Below are 25,577 nucleotides of genomic sequence, written 5' to 3' on the forward strand. Positions count from 1 at the left end.
GAGGCCTTGGGATTTTTTAAAATTTGGAACAATAGAAGCATCCTGAATGGGTGGGGTGAAGCTCCTTAGAACCTAGATTTTTGGTTTTAGTTTTCAGTGGCAGTTACTAGGATTTTGAAAGTGGGTTTGGAAATTGCAATACATTTCTCCCTGCTACTCTCTCCCTCTGAGAGTTTTCTCTTGACTTTTTTTCCTGGACTGGAGAGCTACCTGTGAGACAACTTATTTTACTGAACTTGCCTTTGCCAAGGGTGTGTTTATGGGATGTTACTATATCAGAACAGTTACTGTATAGTAGTTGAATAATCAATTATTTTGTTAAGTTTTCCAAGCGAGTTGTTATTCCAATTTCTTCTTTCTTGTGTTGTAACTTAACAGTCATGTATGAATAAAGTGTGTTCCGCTTCAAGACTGGCAATTTGACCAACTGAAGTGTTTCTGGAATACAATGCCTGTCACTTCCCTTCAAAATAAGAAGAAGCTTGGATGCTAGCTATCTTCTTAATATATTCTTCTGAAGGAGTTTGTTCTGGTCCATACACACTTTGATCGGTTTTGACAAATTCCCACTGATGTGTTAGTTGCTCAGATAAAACCCTCGCTGCAGTTTTATACTATTCCACTTGCAATAATGCTAAACAAGCCTTTCGCTCCACGCAGTGTAGAAACACTGGACTTTACAAAAGGAACCCATGTGACCCATCATGTCTCTGCCTGCACTCGAAAGAGCTGTCTAGCTCGTTCCACTTGCACACGATATCAAAATCGCAGAAAATGTGAAGCTGTGTGAGAAAGGAGCTGGGACCAATTAAAATAAAACTGAAACACGCCCCGCTGCATTCCCCCTTCAGGGTCTTACTCCAATACTCCAATGAAGTTCAGAGCAGACTGGAAGAACAGCATCTCATCTCCCACTAGGGTACCCTGCAGACTTCAGGATTCAATATCGAGTTCAATCATTTCACAGCCTGATACACCTCCTTCCATGTGCCTTACCCATCCCTCACAGCCCAGACCCTGTCACGACATCAGCTGCTTTCAGCACTTTCTCACCTACTCATTTTCCCTATTACCAGCTTTTCCTCTTCTCTGGGCTGATTATCAACTATGAATTTGTTCGTGTAACTTTCTATATCTCTCTCTCTCTCTCTGGGCTCTGTCCCCACCTATCTGCTCACTCCTTTCCCCTCCACCTACCCTGTCATCAGCACATGTACCACCTTTTCCTGGCAGCCATCAGTATTGAAGAAGGGTCACTGGGCTCAAAATGTGTGGAGGAAAGACTTCGATGATTCACCTTATCTCTGCCCCCCCATGATTTCATAAACCTTTATAAGGTCACCCCTCAGCCTCTAAGGGTGTACATGATTGCAGTATACAATTAGATTAGATTACTTACAGTGTGGAAACAGGCCCTTCGGCCCAACAAGTCCACACCGACCCTCCAAAGAACAACCCACCCAGACCCACTCCCCTACATTTACCCCATTACCTAACCCACTACTGGCAATTTAGCAAGGCCAATTCACCTAACCTGCACATCTTTGGACTGTGGGAGGAAACCCACGCAGACACAGGGAGAATGTGCAAATTCCACACAGACAATTGCCTGAGGCGGGAATGGAACCCAGGTCCCTAGCGCTGTGAGGTAGCAGTGCTAACCACTGTGCCACCGTGCTGCCCAATAAGAGGTACAGTTAGTAAGTTTGCAGATGACACCAAAATTGGAGATGTAGTGGACAGCGAAGAAGGCTACCTCAGATTACAACAGGATCTTGATCAGATGGGCCAATGGGCTGAGAAGTGGCAGATGGAGTTTAATTCAGATAAATGCGAGGCGCTGCATTTTGGGAAAGCAAATCTTAGCAGGACTTATACACTTAATGGTAAGGTCCTAGGGAGTGTTGCTGAACAAAGAGACCTTGGAGTGCAGGTTCATAGCTTCTTGAAAGTAGAGTCGCAGGTAGATAGGATAGTGAAGAACGAATTTGGTATGCTTTCCTTTATTGGTCAGAGTATTGAGTACAGGAGTTCGGAGGTCATGTTGCGGCTGTACAAGACATTGGTTAGGCCACTGTTGGAATATTGTGTGCAATTCTGGTGTCCTTCCTATTGGAAGATGTTGTGAAACGTGAAAGGGTTCAGAAAAGATTTACAAGGATGTTGCCAGGGTTGGAGGATTTGAACTACAGGGAGGGGATGAACAGGCTGGGGCTGTTTTCTCTGGAGCGTCGGAAGCTGAGGGGTGATTTTACAGAGGTTTATAAAATTATGAGGGGCATGGATAGGATAACTAGACAAAGTATTTTCCCTGGAGTTGGGGAGTCTAGAACTAGAGGGCATAGGTTTAGGGTGAGAAGGGAAAGATATAAAAGAGACATACGGGGAAACCTTTTCACACAGAGGGTGGTACGTGTATGGAATGAGCTGCCAGAGGATGTGGTGGAGGCTGGTACAAATACAACATTTAAGAGGCATTTGGATGGATATATGAATAGGAAAGGTTTGGAGGGATATGGGCCGGATGCTGGCAGATTGGACTAGATTGGGTTGGGATATCTGGTCAGCATGGACAGGTTGGACCAAAGGGTCTGTTTCCATGCTGTACGTCTCTATGACTCTATGACTGTAACAAGGTTTATGGGGGAATACTTGCCTTTATTACTTGAGAGTTTAAGAGCAGGGGTATGATGTTGGAACTGTCTAAAACATTGGTTAGGCTACACAGCAAGAGTAGTCTGTGCAGTTCAGGAATCCATATTCTAGGAGGGAAGGGATAGCACTGGGTGAGGGTGCAGAGGGAGATTACTGTGGTTACCATGATTACCAGGAGGTTAACGTGGGGTCTGGAGAGTTTCAGTGGTGGGGAGAGATTGGACAGACTGGGGTTGTTTTTCTCAGAGCAAAGGAGATTGAGGGGGGTGGGGCATGATTGAGATACATAAAATGATGAGGGACCCTAGATAGGGGAGACAGGAAGAAACCTGAGCTGAAAATGTGTTGCTGAAAAAGCACAGCAGGTCAGGCAGCATCCAAGGAACAGGAGATTCGATGTTTCGGGCATAAGCCCTTCTTCAGGTTTCCGGGGATAGGGGAGACAGGAAGAAACCCTACCCCTTGATGTAGGGATCAGTGACCCCAGGGAAGGGGCACAGATCGAAGGTAAGGGGCAGGAGGTTTTCAGGAAGATGTGAGGAAAGAGGGTAGTGGGGAATTTAGAACTATCTGCCTGTGAGGGTGGGAGGGGCAGAAACTTTCATCGCATTGAAGAAGGATTTAGATGTGTGCTTGTGTTGTGAAGTTGAAGGTGTGGACTGTACTTTTAAGAGAGAGATTGTTGTTTTGAACTGAGAGATTACAAGCACCTGTGTACATGACCAGATGGCAGTCACAGAGTGGACAGTAAAATTGAAAATATGCAACATTCAGCTGCGAAATGGATACCTGAGTTTTGGTTGCTGTTTTGACGACAATTTGAATTTAACCTATCAGTTAACTGGTCAGAGAGCAATTGCTGGTGAGACAGAAATGCATGGAGACCTAATATCTTGCTGTCCAAGAAACAAGGAACACTGTCTATCAAAGCTACCTTTTCATATGAAATGTACTTGCAGTAAGAGGAAAGAAGATGACCTCGGGAGATCCTCAGCCAGAAGAAGAACACAAAAGTTGACAGTGATTTTGAAATAAAGTTGATGTATTTTTAATAAGTGTTTATTTGGAACAGCATTTGTTATAGAGTTGAAGGCAGATTGTAAGCAGTTTAAACAAACAGTTGTTTAAAGTTCACTTGTGGAGTTTAAAAATAATTGATGTAATTTTCTTTAAATAGTGGAGTTTGGGGGTTCTCTGTCACTCACACTTTAATAGATTATCAAGCGAGATGAGCTTTTCTGGGTGTTTGGTTTAATTAACAGAGGCATTCACCTCTGTGTCATAACAATTTGGCAGCTCGGGTCCGAGATTTGGACAGGTTTAGACTGATCACATCGGAGATTTAGACATATTTGAACAGGTTTGGGGTATGGAAGATCACAGGAGATGTCCTTCCTCATCTGTATACAAGGAATCTAATGATAGCGGGTCATGTCTTTTGGTGGCTAGTTGGTGTTCGTGCACCCTGGTGGCTAGTTTTCTGCTTGTTTGTCTGATGTAGTGTTTGTTACAGTTCTTGCAAAGTATTTTGTAAGATGACATTCATTTCATTTGTTGTTTGTATAGGGTCTTTTAAGTTCATTGGCCGCTGTTTTATTGTGCTAGTGGGTTTGTGGGCTACCATGATGCCAAGGGGTCTGAGTAGTCTGGCAGTCATTTCAGAGATATCTTTGATGTAGGGGAGAGTGGCTAGTGTTCCTGGGCACGTTGGGTCTGCTGTTTGGGTTTGTTGCTGAGGAATCAGTGGACTGTGTTTATTGGGTACCTGTCCTTCTTGAATACGCAATATAGGTATTTCTATTCTGCTCTTCATAGTTCCTTGGTGCAGAAGTGTGTGATGGCTTGTTGCAATAATGTCCTACTGCATGTTTGTGGGGGTTGGACGATTGCTTCTGTAGTTAGGTATTTGGTCTGCGTGTGTTGTTTTCCTGTAGTCGCTGGTTTGAAGCTCCCCATTGGCTGTTCGCTCTACTATGACATCTAGAAATGGCAGTTTGTTGGGTTTTTTGTGAATTTTATGCCAGTAAGGGCATTATTGAAAGTGTTGAAGGTTTCCTCTAATTTGTTTTGTTTCTTGGTGAAAAAGGTGTCGACCACATAGTGGACCCAAAGTTTGGGTTGGATGGTTGAGAGAGCTGTTTTTTTCTCGTCTCTGTATTCCTGCTTCCGCTGGAAACCCTATATTAGGACAACACATCCATCCTAGAACAAGCCAAACAGAGACACGCACGAGAATTCCTTGAAGCATGGCATTCCAACTGGAACTCTATCAATAAACACATCGATTCAAACCCCATCCACCATACTCTGAGAAAAAGAACAGGAAGTGGCATCACCACAGGAAGTGATATCATCAATGCAAAGAAACCTAACACATAAATAGAAAGTGGGACATACCACCAGTGCTTCACTGGAGGCTCACTGATGATGTTACCTAGTATGGTGATGAAAGGTCTGATAACAAACCTTTCAGCTCAGTGAGCAAACCTACATCCAGGTTAGAATTGGGTTTAACCAGAGACAAAAGGAAAGCTGGAATTGTAATGGTCAAGCACTTAGGGTGTATTAGAGAAACAAGTATAAGAGAGTTATGAAACTTAAACTGCAATTTAGACAAATGGAATTAGACGATAAAGAAAGGGAAGGAAGAGCCATGTTAAAGGAAAGAGAAGGAGAGAGAAGGTTCTGAGCTGAGCAAAGAGAGAGAGAGAAAAACACAGAAAAGAGAAAGGGAGAGAGAATTTGAACTTCAGAAGTTGTGATTTAGTCAGGAAAGCCATTTTAAAAGGATGGGGATGAAGAGAGAGGGGAGTGATCTATACAAATATGTTAAAACATTATCACATTTCAATGAGAAAGATGTCAAAGTCTTTTATTTTGTTTGAAAAATTGGCGAGGCAGATGGATTTGCCAGAGAACTTGTAGGTCATGCTAGTTCAGACTGAGCTGGGGGAACAGAGCTAGTGAAGTGTGTGCAGCGCTGTCAGATGGGGGGGCCAAGAGATTATACAGATGTCAAATAGATGATTTTCAGTGCTTATAGGTTGGTACCAGAAGCACATGTACAGTGATTCAGAAACATAATGAAGGAACCAGGTCCGACTTAGTTGAGTTTGAAAGACTTAAACATAGTCATTTTGATAGATGGGTGCGGGCATCAAAAACAGATGTGACCATTGAGCCTCTAAGCCAGAGGACCAATTTTCATCTCAAGCAAATGAACAATGGTCCTAAAACGGAAAAAATTATCAATGTTGGCGATAGAAATATTAATGTGAAGTTTGGGTGCCAACAATAAAGTTAAACAATGAGTTAAACAAGTTAAACAAATTAAACTCTGTACAAATCACCCTTTTGGAGATGATGAAGCAGTAGGCCAAGTAACCAAAAAAGAAAATGATGGAAAATCTCAGCAAGTCAGGCAGCATCTGTAAGGAGAGAAAAGAGCTGACATTTCGAGTCTAACTGACCCTTTGTCAAAGCTAGCAAAGAGGGCTTTGACAAAGGGTCAGTTAGACTCGAAACATCAGCGCTTTTCTCTCCTTACAGATGCTGCCAGACCTGCTGAGATTTTCCAGCATTTTCTCTTTTGGTTTCAGATTCCAGCATCCGCAGTAATTTGCTTTTCTCCAGTAGGCCAAGTAGTTGGCAATTCACATCATTCCTTCATTTAAATCCTTTCTGCTCATTTCTTAATTCCATGAAATTATTTGGGTGAGTATTAAAAGACTAATCATTGAACTCATGTCAAGAGAGGACCCTATTAACTTTTGATGCAGTAAGTTGCTGAAACTACATTGGGTGGGCAGGGGTCTGTGTCAATGTCTGTTCCAAATAACCACAGATGTTTTTGAGTGGAATTACATTTAAGCCTGCTTTTTGGCCCTTCAACCCTTTGCCTCCTGCCTGATCAGTTCCCAAAGGGACACTTACTCATCAAAGAATTCTTGACTCTTTGGGATACAGCATTGGGACACAGCATTTTCTGCTTTAACAATGACCAGTGTTCATGAATATACATTGAGCATTGACATTGGATTGGGGTTGACAATGTTGAAATGTTGACATGGCAGCACTAACTCACTGAACAGTGTTTCATCCCATATACAAGACCCCAGTTGGATCAAACGAAATGTGTCATGACTCAGGTGGGAAAACAGCCAGGTTATAACATGAGTAGAAAATATAGTCAACATAGTCTTATCAGAACAGAGGGCTGCTCTCTCCTCAGAGACAGATACTGGTGGAAGTTGAACCTGAGGGCCTCCATACCTTCGGTGAGGGCAGATGTTGAGAATGAGATCCTTCATGATAAACTGTGGGAATTGAACCCACATTGCTGCGATCACGCACCAGCCATCAACATGATGGGTTTACGAGAAAATAAGCTGTGCATTTTATTCTGATCATTCTGCTCACAATTCACATCTCACTTGGGTATGGCAACTATTCTGCATTATCATTTCACAGTTTCTCCAGCATTTTCTGTGTTTATATCCTGTAATATTAACTCTGTTTCTATCTCTCTGTCTCTCTCTGTCTCTCTCCACAGGTGCTAACAACACTACTGAGTTTCTCCAGCACTTTCCATTTTTTTGTTTCAGATCTGCAGCACGCTGCAGTTCATAGAGTCATAGAGATGTACAGCACGGAAACAGACCCTTCAGTCCAACCCGTCCATGCCGACCAGATATCCCAACCCAGTCCCACCTGCCAACACCCGGCCCATATCCCTCCAAACCCTTCCTATTCATATACCTATCCAACTGCCTCTTAAATGTTGCAATTGTACCAGTGTCCACCACTTCCTCTGGCAGCTCATTCCATACACGTACCACCCTCTGTGTGAAAACATTGCCCCTTAGGTCTCTTTTATATCGTTGCCCTCTCACCCTAAACCTATGCCCTCTGGACTCCCCGACCCCAGGGAAAAGACTTTGCCTATTTATCCTATCCATGCCCCTCATAGTTTTGTAAACCTCTATAAGGTCACCCCTCAGCCTCCGACGCTCCAGGGAAAACAGCCCCTGCCTGTTCAGCCTCTCCCTGTAGCTCAGACCCTCCAACCCTGGCAACATCCTTCTGAACCCTTTCAAGTTTCACAATATCTTTCCAATAAGAAGGAGACCAGAATTGCACGCAATATTCGAACAGTGGCCTAACCAATGTCCTGTACAGCCACAACATGACCTCCTAATTCCTGTACTCAGTACTCTGACTAATAAAGGAAAGCATACCAAATGCCTTCTTCACTGTCTTATCTACTTGCGACTCCACTTTTAAGGAGCTATGAACCTGCACTTTGTTCAGCAACACTCCCGAGTGTTACCATTAAGTGTATAAGTCCTGCTAAGATTTGCTTTCCCAAAATGCAGCATCTTGCATTTATCTGGATTCAACTCCTTCTGCCACTCCTCAGCCCATTGGCCCATCTGGTCAAGATCCTGTTGTAATCTGAAGTAAGCCCCTTCGCTGTCCACTACACCTCCAATTTTGGTGTCATCTGCAAACTTACTAACTGTACATCTTATGCTCGCATCCAAATTATGTAAATGACAAAAAAATAGATGACCCAGTACCGATCCTTGTGGCACTCCACTGGTCACAGGCCTCCGGTCTGAAAAGCAACCCTCCACCACCACCTTCTGTCTTCTACCTTTGATCCAGTTCTGTATCCAAATGGCTAGTTCTCCCTGTATTCCTCTTTGCTGTATTCTGTCTTTGAATCTTCAAAGACCTAGGCATCTAGATATCTTTTTAACAATGCACTCTGTTTAAAATTCCTGATTTGTCTCTACGTTGTTTCCCTGTCCCAGTTCACTCCTTCATTATATATTTATCTTTCTCCATTGGGCTAGTCATTCTGATAGTCAATGCACATCCTGATGCACGCACTTGAAATTATTCTAATTGTCAGAATCTGAAATTGTCAGCAACTTTCAAATTTTGATAGACAATTGAGATAATCAGAAATGTGATGTTTGAAAATGGTTGGGTGTTATTAGGATATTGTTACATGTGGACACGGACTGCTTCAGTCTCTGTTGAAGTGTCAGTGAAATTCTTTTCAGTCCTTAAGATCCGTTACAGCAAAAATGGCTGATGCACCATTGTTCAGAACAACAATGTGCAACGTCACCTCAGGTGGGAAGCCTAATGAAATTCACTGAAAATGAAATGGAAAATGAACATTACCTGAACAAATAGCAGACGCTGCCTCGTTAGGTTGGCAGTTGTGCTTGCCCAATGAGTTCGATTGACACTGGTACAGATTCCACTCAGTGCCTTTACAACCAACATCGTCCAACCAGAAGGAAGACTGTGCTGGTCCAAAGTGAGCGTTGCCTGGAGCTGACTGGGCAGGTCCACATCCAATTTGCTGACAAGCGACATTCGCATCAATGATGTCCCAACTATCATCGCAGACGGCTCCCCAGCTGTTGTTGTAATAGATCTCAACTCTCCCCGAACAGGGACCATTCCCATCCCTCAGTCGTACTGCAATCGGATCTGAAGGTAAAGAGCAGATAGAGCAGAAACAATTATCCTCCAGCAAAGCATTTATTTGTTGAGGGCAACATGAAGTCAAGAGCATTGATTGATCCTCTGTTTCAAGACCTTCATCAAAGTCATAAAAATAATCGATTTGCTTCTTCAAATATACATTTAAATCAGAGGAAGCAATATTATTCACAACGACAGGGTCACTCCCCTTGAATACAACACAGGAACGGGCTCTTCAGCCCATCATGTTTGGACTGACCATGATACCATTGTAAACGAATCCCAACTTCCTGCATACCGTCTGTATTCAGCTATTCCTTGCCTTCTATGTGCCTGTCTGAATGTCTCTTAAAGTTTGCTGTCATATGACTGACGTTGTTTTCCTTTGAGCAGAGGAGATGGGGGATGAGAGAGGGGACATGATTGAGGTGTATAAAATAATGAATGGCATAGATACGATGGACAGGAAGAAATGTTCCCCTCTTGATAGATGAATCAATAGCAAAGGCTGGGGGAAAGTGGAAGAGATTGAAGGTAAGGGGCGGGGGGTTTAGAGGGGATGTGAGAAACCCAGAGGGTGGTGGGGAATCTGGAGCTCATTACCTGTATGGTTTGGAGATGCAGCAACCCTCATTGCATTGAGCATCAAGAAGCGATGTTTAGATTCCCTCTCAATGGAAAATACAAATTTTGAGAGTTTGGGCATTCAGTGATGGTACCACCATTGAATGTGAAGAGAGCAATTGCTAGAATCTCTCTTAATCGTAACCATCAGGATATTAACTTTAACAGATTCGGTGATGGTGACACCATTGAGTGTCAAGGTGGCAGTTGCTGGATTCTCTCTCAATGATAAACCCCAAGATTATGACAATGAGGAATTTGGTAATGGTAATTCCATTTAATGTCAAGGGAGCAAAGGTTATATTCTTTCTCAATGGTATCCCCATGAGGGTGCTTGTGAGTGATTAGTTCATTGTCATGCCACTGATTGTTAAGGAATGATGGTTAGATTCTCTCTCAATGGTAATATTCAGGACATTGAAATTGGAGAATTCATTGATGTTAACACCATTGAGTCTAAATGGTTGATGGCTGTGTTGATTCACAATGGTAACCCTCAACATGTTGTCAGCAGGGGAGATTCAGGGATAGTAGGGTGTTGAATGTCAAGGGTCAAAGTTTAGATTCTCTCCCAATGGTAACCCCCAGGATGTTGGTTGTGGGAGAATGGTAATGCCATTGAATGACAAGGTGTGATAGCGATATTGTCTCTTATTAGAAATGGTCATTGCCTGGCATTTGTCTCGCCACTTATTTGTCACTTGTCAGCCCAAGACTGGACATTATCCAGGTCTTACTACATATGGACGAAGAATACTTCAGTCTCTGGAGAGGATCTGGCAGAATTCCTTTGCAGTCCTTAACACCCGTTACAGCAAAAATGGCTAACACATCATCGTTCTTTACAACAATCTGTCGTGTCACCTCAGGTGGGACGCCTAACACAATTCACTGAAAATGAACATTACCTGAACAAATAGCAGACGCTGCCTCGTTAGGTTGGCAGTTGTGCTTGCCCAATGAGTTCGATTGACACTGGTACAGATTCCACTCAGTGCCTTTACAACCAACATCGTCCAACCAGAAGGAAGACTGTGCTGGTCCAAAGTGAGCGTTGCCTGGAGCTGACTGGGCAGGTCCACATCCAATTTGCTGACAAGCGACATTCGCATCAATGATGTCCCAACTATCATCGCAGACGGCTCCCCAGCTGTTGTTGTAATAGATCTCAACTCTCCCCGAACAGGGACCATTCCCATCCCTCAGTCGTACTGCAATCGGATCTGAAGGTAAAGAGCAGATAGAGCAGAAACAATTATCCTCCAGCAAAGCATTTATTTGTTGAGGGCAACATGAAGTCAAGAGCATTGATTGATCCTCTGTTTCAAGACCTTCATCAAAGTCATAAAAATAATCGATTTGCTTCTTCAAATATACATTTAAATCAGAGGAAGCAATATTATTCACAACGACAGGGTCACTCCCCTTGAATACAACACAGGAACGGGCTCTTCAGCCCATCATGTTTGGACTGACCATGATACCATTGTAAACGAATCCCAACTTCCTACATACCGTCTGTATTCAGCTATTCCTTGCCTTCTATGTGCCTGTCTGAATGTCTCTTAAAGTTTGCTGTCATATGACTGACGTTGTTTTCCTTTGAGCAGAGGAGATGGGGGATGAGAGAGGGGACATGATTGAGGTGTATAAAATAATGAATGGCATAGATACGATGGACAGGAAGAAATGTTCCCCTCTTGATAGATGAATCAATGGCAAAGGCTGGGGGAAAGTGGAAGAGATTGAAGGTAAGGGGCGGGGGGTTTAGAGGGGATGTGAGAAACCCAGAGGGTGGTGGGGAATCTGGAGCTCATTACCTGTATGGTTTGGAGATGCAGCAACCCTCATTGCATTGAGCATCAAGAAGCGATGTTTAGATTCCCTCTCAATGGAAAATACAAATTTTGAGAGTTTGGGCATTCAGTGATGGTACCACCATTGAATGTGAAGAGAGCAATTGCTAGAATCTCTCTTAATCGTAACCATCAGGATATTAACTTTAACAGATTCGGTGATGGTGACACCATTGAGTGTCAAGGTGGCAGTTGCTGGATTCTCTCTCAATGATAAACCCCAAGATTATGACAATGAGGAATTTGGTAATGGTAATTCCATTTAATGTCAAGGGAGCAAAGGTTATATTCTTTCTCAATGGTATCCCCATGAGGGTGCTTGTGAGTGATTAGTTCATTGTCATGCCACTGATTGTTAAGGAATGATGGTTAGATTCTCTCTCAATGGTAATATTCAGGACATTGAAATTGGAGAATTCATTGATGTTAACACCATTGAGTCTAAATGGTTGATGGCTGTGTTGATTCACAATGGTAACCCTCAACATGTTGTCAGCAGGGGAGATTCAGGGATAGTAGGGTGTTGAATGTCAAGGGTCAAAGTTTAGATTCTCTCCCAATGGTAACCCCCAGGATGTTGGTTGTGGGAGAATGGTAATGCCATTGAATGACAAGGTGTGATAGCGATATTGTCTCTTATTAGAAATGGTCATTGCCTGGCATTTGTCTCGCCACTTATTTGTCACTTGTCAGCCCAAGACTGGACATTATCCAGGTCTTACTACATATGGACGAAGAATACTTCAGTCTCTGGAGAGGATCTGGCAGAATTCCTTTGCAGTCCTTAACACCCGTTACAGCAAAAATGGCTAACACATCATCGTTCTTTACAACAATCTGTCGTGTCACCTCAGGTGGGACGCCTAACACAATTCACTGAAAATGAACATTACCTGAACAAATAGCAGACGCTGCCTCGTTAGGTTGGCAGTTGTGCTTGCCCAATGAGTTCGATTGACACTGGTACAGATTCCACTCAGTGCCTTTACAACCAACATCGTCCAACCAGAAGGAAGACTGTGCTGGTCCAAAGTGAGCGTTGCCTGGAGCTGACTGGGCAGGTCCACATCCAATTTGCTGACAAGCGACATTCGCATCAATGATGTCCCAACTATCATCGCAGACGGCTCCCCAGCTGTTGTTGTAATAGATCTCAACTCTCCCCGAACAGGGACCATTCCCATCCCTCAGTCGTACTGCAATCGGATCTGAAGGTAAAGAGCAGATAGAGCAGAAACAATTATCCTCCAGCAAAGCATTTATTTGTTGAGGGCAACATGAAGTCAAGAGCATTGATTGATCCTCTGTTTCAAGACCTTCATCAAAGTCATAAAAATAATCGATTTGCTTCTTCAAATATACATTTAAATCAGAGGAAGCAATATTATTCACAACGACAGGGTCACTCCCCTTGAATACAACACAGGAACGGGCTCTTCAGCCCATCATGTTTGGACTGACCATGATACCATTGTAAACGAATCCCAACTTCCTACATACCGTCTGTATTCAGCTATTCCTTGCCTTCTATGTGCCTGTCTGAATGTCTCTTAAAGTTTGCTGTCATATGACTGACGTTGTTTTCCTTTGAGCAGAGGAGATGGGGGATGAGAGAGGGGACATGATTGAGGTGTATAAAATAATGAATGGCATAGATACGATGGACAGGAAGAAATGTTCCCCTCTTGATAGATGAATCAATGGCAAAGGCTGGGGGAAAGTGGAAGAGATTGAAGGTAAGGGGCGGGGGGTTTAGAGGGGATGTGAGAAACCCAGAGGGTGGTGGGGAATCTGGAGCTCATTACCTGTATGGTTTGGAGATGCAGCAACCCTCATTGCATTGAGCATCAAGAAGCGATGTTTAGATTCCCTCTCAATGGAAAATACAAATTTTGAGAGTTTGGGCATTCAGTGATGGTACCACCATTGAATGTGAAGAGAGCAATTGCTAGAATCTCTCTTAATCGTAACCATCAGGATATTAACTTTAACAGATTCAGTGATGGTGACACCATTGAGTGTCAAGGTGGCAGTTGCTGGATTCTCTCTCAATGATAAACCCCAAGATTATGACAATGAGGAATTTGGTAATGGTAATTCCATTTAATGTCAAGGGAGCAAAGGTTATATTCTTTCTCAATGGTATCCCCATGAGGGTGCTTGTGAGTGATTAGTTCATTGTCATGCCACTGATTGTTAAGGAATGATGGTTAGATTCTCTCTCAATGGTAATATTCAGGACATTGAAATTGGAGAATTCATTGATGTTAACACCATTGAGTCTAAATGGTTGATGGCTGTGTTGATTCATAATGGTAACCCTCAACATGTTGTCAGCAGGGGAGATTCAGGGATAGTAGGGTGTTGAATGTCAAGGGTCAAAGTTTAGATTCTCTCCCAATGGTAACCCCCAGGATGTTGGTTGTGGGAGAATGGTAATGCCATTGAATGACAAGGTGTGATAGCGATATTGTCTCTTATTAGAAATGGTCATTGCCTGGCATTTGTCTCGCCACTTATTTGTCACTTGTCAGCCCAAGACTGGACATTATCCAGGTCTTACTACATATGGACGAAGAATACTTCAGTCTCTGGAGAGGATCTGGCAGAATTCCTTTGCAGTCCTTAACACCCGTTACAGCAAAAATGGCTAACACATCATCGTTCTTTACAACAATCTGTCGTGTCACCTCAGGTGGGACGCCTAACACAATTCACTGAAAATGAACATTACCTGAACAAATAGCAGACGCTGCCTCGTTAGGTTGGCAGTTGTGCTTGCCCAATGAGTTCGATTGACACTGGTACAGATTCCACTCAGTGCCTTTACAACCAACATCGTCCAACCAGAAGGAAGACTGTGCTGGTCCAAAGTGAGCGTTGCCTGGAGCTGACTGGGCAGGTCCACATCCAATTTGCCGACAAGCGACATTCGCATCAATGATGTCCCAACTATCATCGCAGACGGCTCCCCAGCTGTTGTTGTAATAGATCTCAACTCTCCCCGAACAGGGACCATTCCCATCCCTCAGTCGTACTGCAATCGGATCTGAAGGTAAAGAGCAGATAGAGCAGAAACAATTATCCTCCAGCAAAGCATTTATTTGTTGAGGGCAACATGAAGTCAAGAGCATTGATTGATCCTCTGTTTCAAGACCTTCATCAAAGTCATAAAAATAATCGATTTGCTTCTTCAAATATACATTTAAATCAGAGGAAGCAATATTATTCACAACGACAGGGTCACTCCCCTTGAATACAACACAGGAACGGGCTCTTCAGCCCATCATGTTTGGACTGACCATGATACCATTGTAAATGAATCCCAACTTCCTGCATACCGTCTGTATTCAGCTATTCCTTGCCTTCTATGTGCCTGTCTGAATGTCTCTTAAAGTTTGCTGTCATATGACTGACGTTGTTTTCCTTTGAGCAGAGGAGATGGGGGATGAGAGAGGGGACATGATTGAGGTGTATAAAATAATGAATGGCATAGATACGATGGACAGGAAGAAATGTTCCCCTCTTGATAGATGAATCAATGGCAAAGGCTGGGGGAAAGTGGAAGAGATTGAAGGTAAGGGGCGGGGGGTTTAGAGGGGATGTGAGAAACCCAGGGGGTGGTGGGGAATCTGGAGCTCATTACCTGTATGGTTTGGAGATGCAGCAACCCTCATTGCATTGAGCATCAAGAAGCGATGTTTAGATTCCCTCTCAATGGAAAATACAAATTTTGAGAGTTTGGGCATTCAGTGATGGTACCACCATTGAATGTGAAGAGAGCAATTGCTAGAATCTCTCTTAATCGTAACCATCAGGATATTAACTTTAACAGATTCGGTGATGGTGACACCATTGAGTGTCAAGGTGGCAGTTGCTGGATTCTCTCTCAATGATAAACCCCAAGATTATGACAATGAGGAATTTGGTAATGGTAATTCCATTTAATGTCAAGGGAGCAAAGGTTATATTCTTTCTCAATGGTATCCCCATGAGGGTGCTTGTGAGTGATTAGTTCATTGTCATGCCACTGATTGTTAAGGAATGATGGTTAGATTCTCTCTCAATGGTAATATTCAGGACATTGAAATTGGAGAATTCATTGATGTTAACACCATTGAGTCTAAATGGTTGATGGCTGTGTTGATTCACAATGGTAACCCTCAACATGTTGTCAGCAGGGGAGATTCAGGGATAGTAGGGTGTTGAATGTCAAGGGTCAAAGTTTAGATTCTCTCCCAATGGTAACCCCCAGGATGTTGGTTGTGGGAGAATGGTAATGCCATTGAATGACAAGGTGTGATAGCGATATTGTCTCTTATTAGAAATGGTCATTGCCTGGCATTTGTCTCGCCACTTATTTGTCACTTGTCAGCCCAAGACTGGACATTATCCAGGTCTTACTACATATGGACGAAGAATACTTCAGTCTCTGGAGAGGATCTGGCAGAATTCCTTTGCAGTCCTTAACACCCGTTACAGCAAAAATGGCTAACACATCATCGTTCTTTACAACAATCTGTCGTGTCACCTCAGGTGGGACGCCTAACACAATTCACTGAAAATGAACATTACCTGAACAAATAGCAGACGCTGCCTCGTTAGGTTGGCAGTTGTGCTTGCCCAATGAGTTCGATTGACACTGGTACAGATTCCACTCAGTGCCTTTACAACCAACATCGTCCAACCAGAAGGAAGACTGTGCTGGTCCAAAGTGAGCGTTGCCTGGAGCTGACTGGGCAGGTCCACATCCAATTTGCTGACAAGCGACATTCGCATCAATGATGTCCCAACTATCATCGCAGACGGCTCCCCAGCTGTTGTTGTAATAGATCTCAACTCTCCCCGAACAGGGACCATTCCCATCCCTCAGTCGTACTGCAATCGGATCTGAAGGTAAAGAGCAGATAGAGCAGAAACAATTATCCTCCAGCAAAGCATTTATTTGTTGAGGGCAACATGAAGTCAAGAGCATTGATTGATCCTCTGTTTCAAGACCTTCATCAAAGTCATAAAAATAATCGATTTGCTTCTTCAAATATACATTTAAATCAGAGGAAGCAATATTATTCACAACGACAGGGTCACTCCCCTTGAATACAACACAGGAACGGGCTCTTCAGCCCATCATGTTTGGACTGACCATGATACCATTGTAAACGAATCCCAACTTCCTGCATACCGTCTGTATTCAGCTATTCCTTGCCTTCTATGTGCCTGTCTGAATGTCTCTTAAAGTTTGCTGTCATATGACTGACGTTGTTTTCCTTTGAGCAGAGGAGATGGGGGATGAGAGAGGGGACATGATTGAGGTGTATAAAATAATGAATGGCATAGATACGATGGACAGGAAGAAATGTTCCCCTCTTGATAGATGAATCAATGGCAAAGGCTGGGGGAAAGTGGAAGAGATTGAAGGTAAGGGGCGGGGGGTTTAGAGGGGATGTGAGAAACCCAGGGGGTGGTGGGGAATCTGGAGCTCATTACCTGTATGGTTTGGAGATGCAGCAACCCTCATTGCATTGAGCATCAAGAAGCGATGTTTAGATTCCCTCTCAATGGAAAATACAAATTTTGAGAGTTTGGGCATTCAGTGATGGTACCACCATTGAATGTGAAGAGAGCAATTGCTAGAATCTCTCTTAATCGTAACCATCAGGATATTAACTTTAACAGATTCGGTGATGGTGACACCATTGAGTGTCAAGGTGGCAGTTGCTGGATTCTCTCTCAATGATAAACCCCAAGATTATGACAATGAGGAATTTGGTAATGGTAATTCCATTTAATGTCAAGGGAGCAAAGGTTATATTCTTTCTCAATGGTATCCCCATGAGGGTGCTTGTGAGTGATTAGTTCATTGTCATGCCACTGATTGTTAAGGAATGATGGTTAGATTCTCTCTCAATGGTAATATTCAGGACATTGAAATTGGAGAATTCATTGATGTTAACACCATTGAGTCTAAATGGTTGATGGCTGTGTTGATTCACAATGGTAACCCTCAACATGTTGTCAGCAGGGGAGATTCAGGGATAGTAGGGTGTTGAATGTCAAGGGTCAAAGTTTAGATTCTCTCCCAATGGTAACCCCCAGGATGTTGGTTGTGGGAGAATGGTAATGCCATTGAATGACAAGGTGTGATAGCGATATTGTCTCTTATTAGAAATGGTCATTGCCTGGCATTTGTCTCACCACTTATTTGTCACTTGTCAGCCCAAGACTGGACATTATCCAGGTCTTACTACATATGGACGAAGAATACTTCAGTCTCTGGAGAGGATCTGGCAGAATTCCTTTGCAGTCCTTAACACCCGTTACAGCAAAAATGGCTAACACATCATCGTTCTTTACAACAATCTGTCGTGTCACCTCAGGTGGGACGCCTAACACAATTCACTGAAAATGAACATTACCTGAACAAATAGCAGACGCTGCCTCGTTAGGTTGGCAGTTGTGCTTGCCCAGTGAGTTCGATTGACACTGGTACAGATTCCACTCAGTGCCTTTACAACCAACATCATCCAACCAGAAGGAAGACTGTGCTGGCCCAAAGTGAGCGTTGCCTGGAGCTGATTGGGCAGGTCCACATCCAATTTGCCGACAAGCGACATTCGCATCAATGATGTCCCAACTATCATCGCAGACGGCTCCCCAGCTGTTGTTGTAATAGATCTCAACTCTCCCCGAACAGGGACCATTCCCATCCATCAGTCGTATTGCAATCGGATCTGAAGGTAAAGAGCAGATAGAGCAGAAACAATTATCCTCCAGCAAAGCGTTTATTTGTTGAGGGAAACAGGAAATCAAGACCATTGATTGATCCTCTGTTTCAAGATGTTCATTAAATTCATAAAAAAAAGAATTTGCTCCTTCAAATAGACATTTCAATTAAAGGAAGCCATCTTGTTCACAACTTCAGGTCTGCTCCCCTTGACACAATAGGATGGTACAATGCACAAACAGCTTCTTTGGCCCACCATGTCTGGGCTGACCATGATGCCATTGTAAACTAATTCCCATCTTCCTGCACACCATCTCTGTCCAGCTATTCCTTGTCTGTCTAAATGTCTCTTAAACTTTGTTGTCACATGCATGCCATTGTTTTCCTTGGAGAAGAGATTATAGTGGGTGGGAGGGGGGAGAGTGTATGATTGAAATGTATAAATAAATAGGGTGCACAGGAGGAAAGTTTTCCCCTTGATAGATACCCGAATAACAAGGGATGGGGTCAATGGGAAGAGATTGATGGTAATAGGCAAGGGTTTTAAAGGGGATTTGAGGTAAACCTTCTCAACACAGGGTGTGGGGGTGGGAAACCTGGAAAACACTTCCTGTAAGGATGGGAGATGCAGCAACTCTCATCACTTCGAGTGTCAAGAAGGAATGTTTCGATTCCCTGTCAATGGTAAATCCCAGGATGTCGAGAGCGGGGACATTCAGTGATAGTAAGTCCATTGAATGTGAAGAGGGCGAATGCTAGAATATCTCTCAATAGTAACCATCAAGATATTGATTTTCATGGATTTAGAGATGCTGACACCTGGATGTAGGTCTGCTTGCTGAGTTGTAAGGTTCATTTCAGATGTTTCGCCACCATACTAGGTAACATCTTCAGTGAGCCTCAGAATGAGCTATTGAACATCAAGGTGGTGATTACTAGATTGTCACTCAATGGTAACCCCCAGGAGTTTGAATGTGAGTGATTCAGTTATTGTGATGCCACTGAGTCTCTTTCAATGGTAGCATCCTGGATATTGATATTGGAGAATTCATTGATGGCAACACCATTGAGTACAATGAACGATGGCTAGATTGTTTCTGTCGGTAACCCCCAGTGTATTGTCAGCAAGGGTGATCCAGGAATAGTAATGTGGTTGAATGTCAAGGGGCAAAATGTGAATTCTCTTTCAATGGTAACCCCCAGGATGGTAATGCCACTGAATGCCAATGGGTGATGGTTCGATACTCTCACAACGGTAACCCTTAGGATGTTATTAGTCAGGATGGACTTCACCTGGACCAGATGGACTGCAACCCAGAATTCTAAGAGAGATAACTGAAGGGATAGTGGAGGCATTAGTGGTACTGTTTCAGAAATCACTAGAATCAGGGAGGGTTTCAGAGGACTGGAAAATTGCTCATGTAACACCCCTTTAAAAAGGGAGTAAGGCAGAATATAGAAAATTACAGATCAATGAGATTAATCTTGGTCGTGGGCAAGATCCTTGAATCCATTGTGAAGGATGAGATTTCTGAATACTTGGAAGTGTACGGTAAAATAATGCAGAGTCAGCATGGTTTCATCAAGGGAAGGTCATGCCTGACAAACCTGCTAAAATATTTTGAGGAAGTAGAGAGCAGATTGGACCAAGGAGAACCAATGGATGTTATCTACCAGGACTTGAAAAGGCCCTCGACAAGGTGCCACACAGGAGGCTACTGAGTAAGATAAGGGCCCATGGTGTTAGAGGCAAGGTGCTAGCATGGATAGAAGCTTGGCTGTCTGGCAGAAAGCAGAGAGTGGGGATAAAAGTGTCCTTTTCAGGATAGCAACTGGTGACAAGTGGTGTTCTGCAAGGCTCAGTGTTGGGACCACAACTTTTCACTTTAGACATTAACAATCCAGATGAAGGAACTGAGGGCATTCTAGCTAAGTTTGCAGACAATACAAAGATAGGTAGAGGGATAGGTAGTATTGAGGAGGCGGGCAGGCTGCAGGAGAAATTGGACAGGTTAGGAGAGTGGGCAAAGACATGGCAGGTGGAGTACAATGTGAGAAGTCTGAGGTCATGCATCTTGGGTAGGAAGAATAGAGGCACCAACTATTTACTAAATAGAGAGAAAATTCAGAAATCTGAAGTGGAAATAGACTTGGGAGTGCTAATCCAGGATTCTGTCAAGGTAAACTTGCAGATTGAGTCAATAGGTTAGGAAGACAAATGCAATGATGGCATTTATTTCGAGAGGGCCTGAACATAAAAGCAGGGATGTACTTCTGAGGCCCAATAAGGCTGTAGTTAGTCCACATTATTGTGGTCAGCTTTTGGCCCCATATCTCAGGAGAGAAGTATTGGCCCTGGAGCGTGTTCAGAGGAGATTCATGAGAATGGTCCCAGGAATAAATACCTTAACATATGAGGAACATTTGGGGACCCTGGGTCTATACTCAGTGGAGTTTAGAAGGATGAGGGGGTGATCTAATTGAAACGTACAGAATATGGAATGGTCTGGACAGAGTGGAAGTTGGGAAGATGTTTCTATCATTAGAAGAGACGAGGACTTGAGAGCAGAACCTTAGAGTAAAGGGAAGACTTTTTAGAACAGAGATAAGGAGAAACTTCTTCAGCCAGAGAGTGGGGAATCTATGGAATTCATTGCCATAGGAGGCTGTGGAGGCCAGGTCATCGAGTATACTTAAGACTGATTAAAGTCTAGTTGAAGATTTGTAGCTCGGGTGTCCGTTGTTGTGGTTCTGTTCGCCGAGCTGGAAGTTTTTGCTGCAAACGTTTCGTTCCCTGGCTAGGGAACATCATCAGTGCTATTGGAGCCTCCTGTGAAGCGCTGCTTTGATGTTTCTTCCGGTATTTATAGTGGTTTGTTCTTGCCGCTTCCGGGTGTCAGTTTCAGCTGTAGTAGTTTGTATGTGGGGTCCAGGTCGATGTGTCTGTTGATGGATGTTCTTGCCGCTTCCGGGTGTCAGTTTCAGCTGTAGTGGTTTGTATATGGGGTCCAGGTCCATGTGTCTGTTAATGGAGTTTGTGGATGAATGCCATGCCTTTAGGAATTCCCTGGCTGTTCTCTGTCTGGCTTGTCCTATGATGGTAGTGTTTTCCCAGTCAAATTCATGTTCCTGGTTGTCTGAGTGTATGGCTACTAGGGATAGCTGGTCGTGTCGTTTTGTGGCTAGCTGATGTTCATGGATGCGGATTGTTAGCTGTCTTCCTGTTTGTCCTATATAGTGTTTTGTGCAGTCCTTGCATGGTATTTTGTAAACTACGTTAGTTTGGCTCGTGCTGGCTATTGGGTCCTTTGTTCTAGTGAGTTGTTGTCTGAGTGTGGAAGTTGGCTTGTGTGCTGTTATGAGTCCTAAGGGTCGCAGTAGTCTGGCTGTCAGTTCTGAGACGCTCCTGACATATGGTAGTGTGGCTAGTCCTTTTGGTTGTGGCATGTCCTCGTTCCGTGGTCTATCTCTTAGGCATCTGGTGATAAAGTTGCGTGGGTATCCGTTTTTGGCGAATACCTTGTATAGGTGTTCCTCTTCCTCTTTTCGCTGTTCTGGTGTACTGCAGTGTATTGTGGCTCTTTTGAATAGTGTCCTGATGCAGCTTCGTTTGTGTGTGTTGGGGTGGTTACTTTCGTAGTTTAGGACTTGGTTTCCTGTGTACCCTTGTGGTGAATTCTCCGTTGGGTGTTCTCTCTACTAACACGTCTAGGAATGGGAGTTGGCTATCCTTTTCCTCTTCTCTCGTGAATCGTATTCCTGTGAGTGTGGCGTTAATGATTCGGTGTGTTTTTTCTATTTCTGTGTTTTTGATGATTACAAAGGTGTCATCGACGTATCTGATCCAGAGTTTGGGTTGGATTTGTGGTAGGGCTGTATGTTCTAACCTTTGCATAACTGCCTTTGCTATGAGTCCCGAGATTGGTGATCCCATGGGTGTTCCGTTGATATGTTCGTATATCTGATTGTTGAATGTAAAGTGTGTGGTGAGGCACAGGTCTAGTAGTTTAAGTATGCCGTCCTTGTTGATAGGTTCGGCCTCCTGTGTACTGTTATGTATGTCCAGTAGGTTGGCTATTGTTTCTCTGGCTAGGGTTTTGTCAATTGATGTGAACAGTGCCGTCACGTCGAATGATACCATGGTTTCTTCTTTGTCTATGTGTGTATTCCTGATGATGTCCAAGAATTCCTGTGTTGATTGTATGGAGTGTTTGGATCCGCTGACTAGGTGTTTCAGTTTTTGTTGTAGTTCTTTGGCCAGTTTGTATGCTGGTGTCCCTGGTAGTGATACTATGATAGTGTCACAGAAATAGAAAAAACACACCGAATCATCAACGCCACACTCACAGGAATACGATTCACGAGAGAAGAGGAAAAGGATAGCCAACTCCCATTCCTAGATGTGTTAGTAGAGAGAACACCCAACGGAGAATTCACCGGTACACAGGAAACCAACACACACGGACCAAGTCCTAAACTACGAAAGTAACCACCCCAACACACATAAACGAAGCTGCATCAGGACACTATTCAAAAGAGCCACAATACACTGCAGTACACCAGAACTGCGAAAAGAGGAAGAGGAACACCTATACAAGGTATTCGCCAATAACGGATACCCACGCAACTTTATCACCAGATGCCTAAGAGATAGATCACGGAATGAGGACATGCCACAACCAAAAGGACTAGCCACACTACCATACGTCAGGAGCGTCTCAGAACTGGCAGCCAGACTACTGCGACCCTTAGGACTCATAACAGCACACAAGCCAACTTCCACACTCAGACAACAACTCACTAGAACAAAGGACCCAATAGCCAGCACGAGCCAAACTAACGTAGTTTACAAAATACCATGCAAGGACTGCACAAAACACTATATAGGACAAACAGGAAGACAGCTAACAATCCGCATCCATGAACATCAGCTAGCCACAAAACGACACGACCAGCTATCCCTAGTAGCCATACACTCAGACAACCAGGAACATGAATTTGACTGGGAAAACACTACCATCATAGGACAAGCCAGACAGAGAACAGCCAGGGAATTCCTAGAGGCATGGCATTCATCCACAAACTCCATTAACAGACACATGGACCTGGACCCCATATACAAACCACTACAGCTGAAACTGACACCCGGAAGCGGCAAGAACATCCATCAACAGACACATCGACCTGGACCCCACATACAAACTACTACAGCTGAAACTGACACCCGGAAGCGGCAAGAACAAACCACTATAAATACCGGAAGAAACATCAAAGCAGCGCTTCACAGGAGGCTCCAATAGCACTGATGATGTTCCCTAGCCAGGGAACGAAACGTTTGCAGCAAAAACTTCCAGCTCGGCGAACAGAACCACAACAACTTAAGAATGAGATAGATAGGTTCTTAATTGTGAAGGGGATCAAGGGTTACGGGGAGAAAGCGGGAGAATGGGGCTGAGAAACTGATCAGTCATGACTGCATGACGGAGCAGACTTGATGGGCTAAATGGTCTAATTCCTGCTCCTGTGTCTAATGGTCTCATGGCCATAGCCTGGCATTTGTCTGGTGTGACTCTGATTTGCCACTTGTCAGCCCAAGCCTGGACATTATCCAGGTCTTGCTATGTGTGGACACGTTCTCTGAAGGGGATTCAGGAGAATTCCACTCCTGTCCTTACGATCCATGGCACCAAAAATGGCTAACACACCACCATTCTTAATAACAATCATCAATCGCATTGCAATCGGATCTGAATGTAAAGTGCAGAGAGAGTATAAACTGTTATCTTCCAGGAAAACATTTATTTGTTGAGGGAAACATAAAGTTAAGAGCTTTGATCGATCCTCTGTTTCAAGCCATTCATCAAAGTCTTACAAATAATGGATTTGCTCCTTCAATGGACATTTCAGTCTAAGGAAGCAATGTTATTCACAATGACAGGATCACTCCCCATGTATCGATAGGGCGGTACACAACAGGAACAGGCTCTTTGGCCCATCATGTCTGGGCTGACCATGATGCCATTGTAAACAAATCCCATCTTTCTGCACATTCGCTGCATTTAGCATTCCTTACCTGTCTTTGTGCCTTTCGAAATGTCTCATAAACATTGTTGCCATATGATTGTTATTGTCTTCCTTAGAGTAGAGGAGATTGAGGGGTGGGGGTGGGTCATGATTAAGATGTATAAAATGATGAGGGGGTACAATAGGGTGTTCTGGAAAAAACATTTCTCCCATGATAGAAGGATCAATGTCAAGGGCTGGGGGGATGTGGAATAGATTGAAGGTAAGGGGCAGGGTGTTTAGAGGGGATGTGAGAAACCCTTCACCACCCAGAAAGTGGTGGGGAATCTGGAACACACTCCCTGTAAAGTGGGCGGGGGGGGGGGGGGGGGGGGGAGATGCAGCAACTCTCATCACATCAACTATCAAGAAGCAATGTTTCGATTCCGTGTCAATGGTAAAAACCAGGATGTTGAGAGCGGGGGCATTTAGTGATAGTAAGTCCATTGAATGTGAAGAGGGTGAATGCTAGAATCTCTCTCAATGGTAACCATCACGATATTGATTTTCACTGACTTAGAGATGGTGACACCATTGAATATCAAGATGGTGGTTGCTCGATTGGCATTCAATGGTAACCCCCAGGATTATCATATTTGCAAATTCAGAAATGGTAATGCTGTTGAAGGTCAAGGAAAGCATCGGTTAGATTCTTCCTCAACAGTAACTCCCAGGAGGTTGATTGTGAGGAATTAAATTATTGTCATGCCAATTTCAATGGGTGATGGTTAGATTCTCTCTCAACGGTAACATCCAGTATGCTGATATTGGGGGAATCACTGATGATAACACCATTGAGTGTTAAAGGGAATTGGCTAGATGTTTTCTGGACAGTAACCCCCAGAATGTTGTGAGTGAGGGAGATTCAGGGATAGTAATGCAGTTAAATGTAAAGAGGCAAAGTTTAAATTCTCTTTCAATGGTAACCCCCAGGAGATTAATAATGGGGGGAGTCAGTGATGATAACACCATGGAATGCCAATGGGCGATGGTTAGATACTCTCTCAATGGTAATCCCCAGGATGTTAATAGTGGGAGAACGTAACGCAATGAAATGACCAGATGCGATATCATCTCTTATTTGAGATTGTCATTGTCTGGCGTTTGTCTTGCGAGACTCTTACTTGCCACTTGTCATTCGAAGCCTGTAC

The 25,577-nt window shown here is 43.6% G+C and overlaps 1 protein-coding gene across 1 annotated transcript in view; it reads right to left on the reverse strand.

Annotated features, from left to right (window-relative positions):
* Nucleotides 1–25,577, reverse strand: part of LOC132833902 (deleted in malignant brain tumors 1 protein-like) — a 52,199-nt gene that overhangs the window by 11,885 nt on the left and 14,737 nt on the right. Inside the window, exons 7-12 of the mRNA XM_060852560.1 lie at nucleotides 18,056–18,370; nucleotides 16,215–16,529; nucleotides 14,374–14,688; nucleotides 12,533–12,847; nucleotides 10,692–11,006; nucleotides 8,851–9,165 (exon numbers count right to left, since the gene is read on the reverse strand). Coding sequence (XP_060708543.1) covers nucleotides 8,851–9,165; nucleotides 10,692–11,006; nucleotides 12,533–12,847; nucleotides 14,374–14,688; nucleotides 16,215–16,529; nucleotides 18,056–18,370 — 1,890 coding nt within the window. The remainder of the gene's footprint in view (nucleotides 1–8,850; nucleotides 9,166–10,691; nucleotides 11,007–12,532; nucleotides 12,848–14,373; nucleotides 14,689–16,214; nucleotides 16,530–18,055; nucleotides 18,371–25,577) is intronic.

The sequence above is a fragment of the Hemiscyllium ocellatum genome, chromosome 38, assembly GCF_020745735.1.
Source record: "Hemiscyllium ocellatum isolate sHemOce1 chromosome 38, sHemOce1.pat.X.cur, whole genome shotgun sequence".
NCBI classification, from domain to species: Eukaryota; Metazoa; Chordata; class Chondrichthyes; order Orectolobiformes; family Hemiscylliidae; genus Hemiscyllium; species Hemiscyllium ocellatum.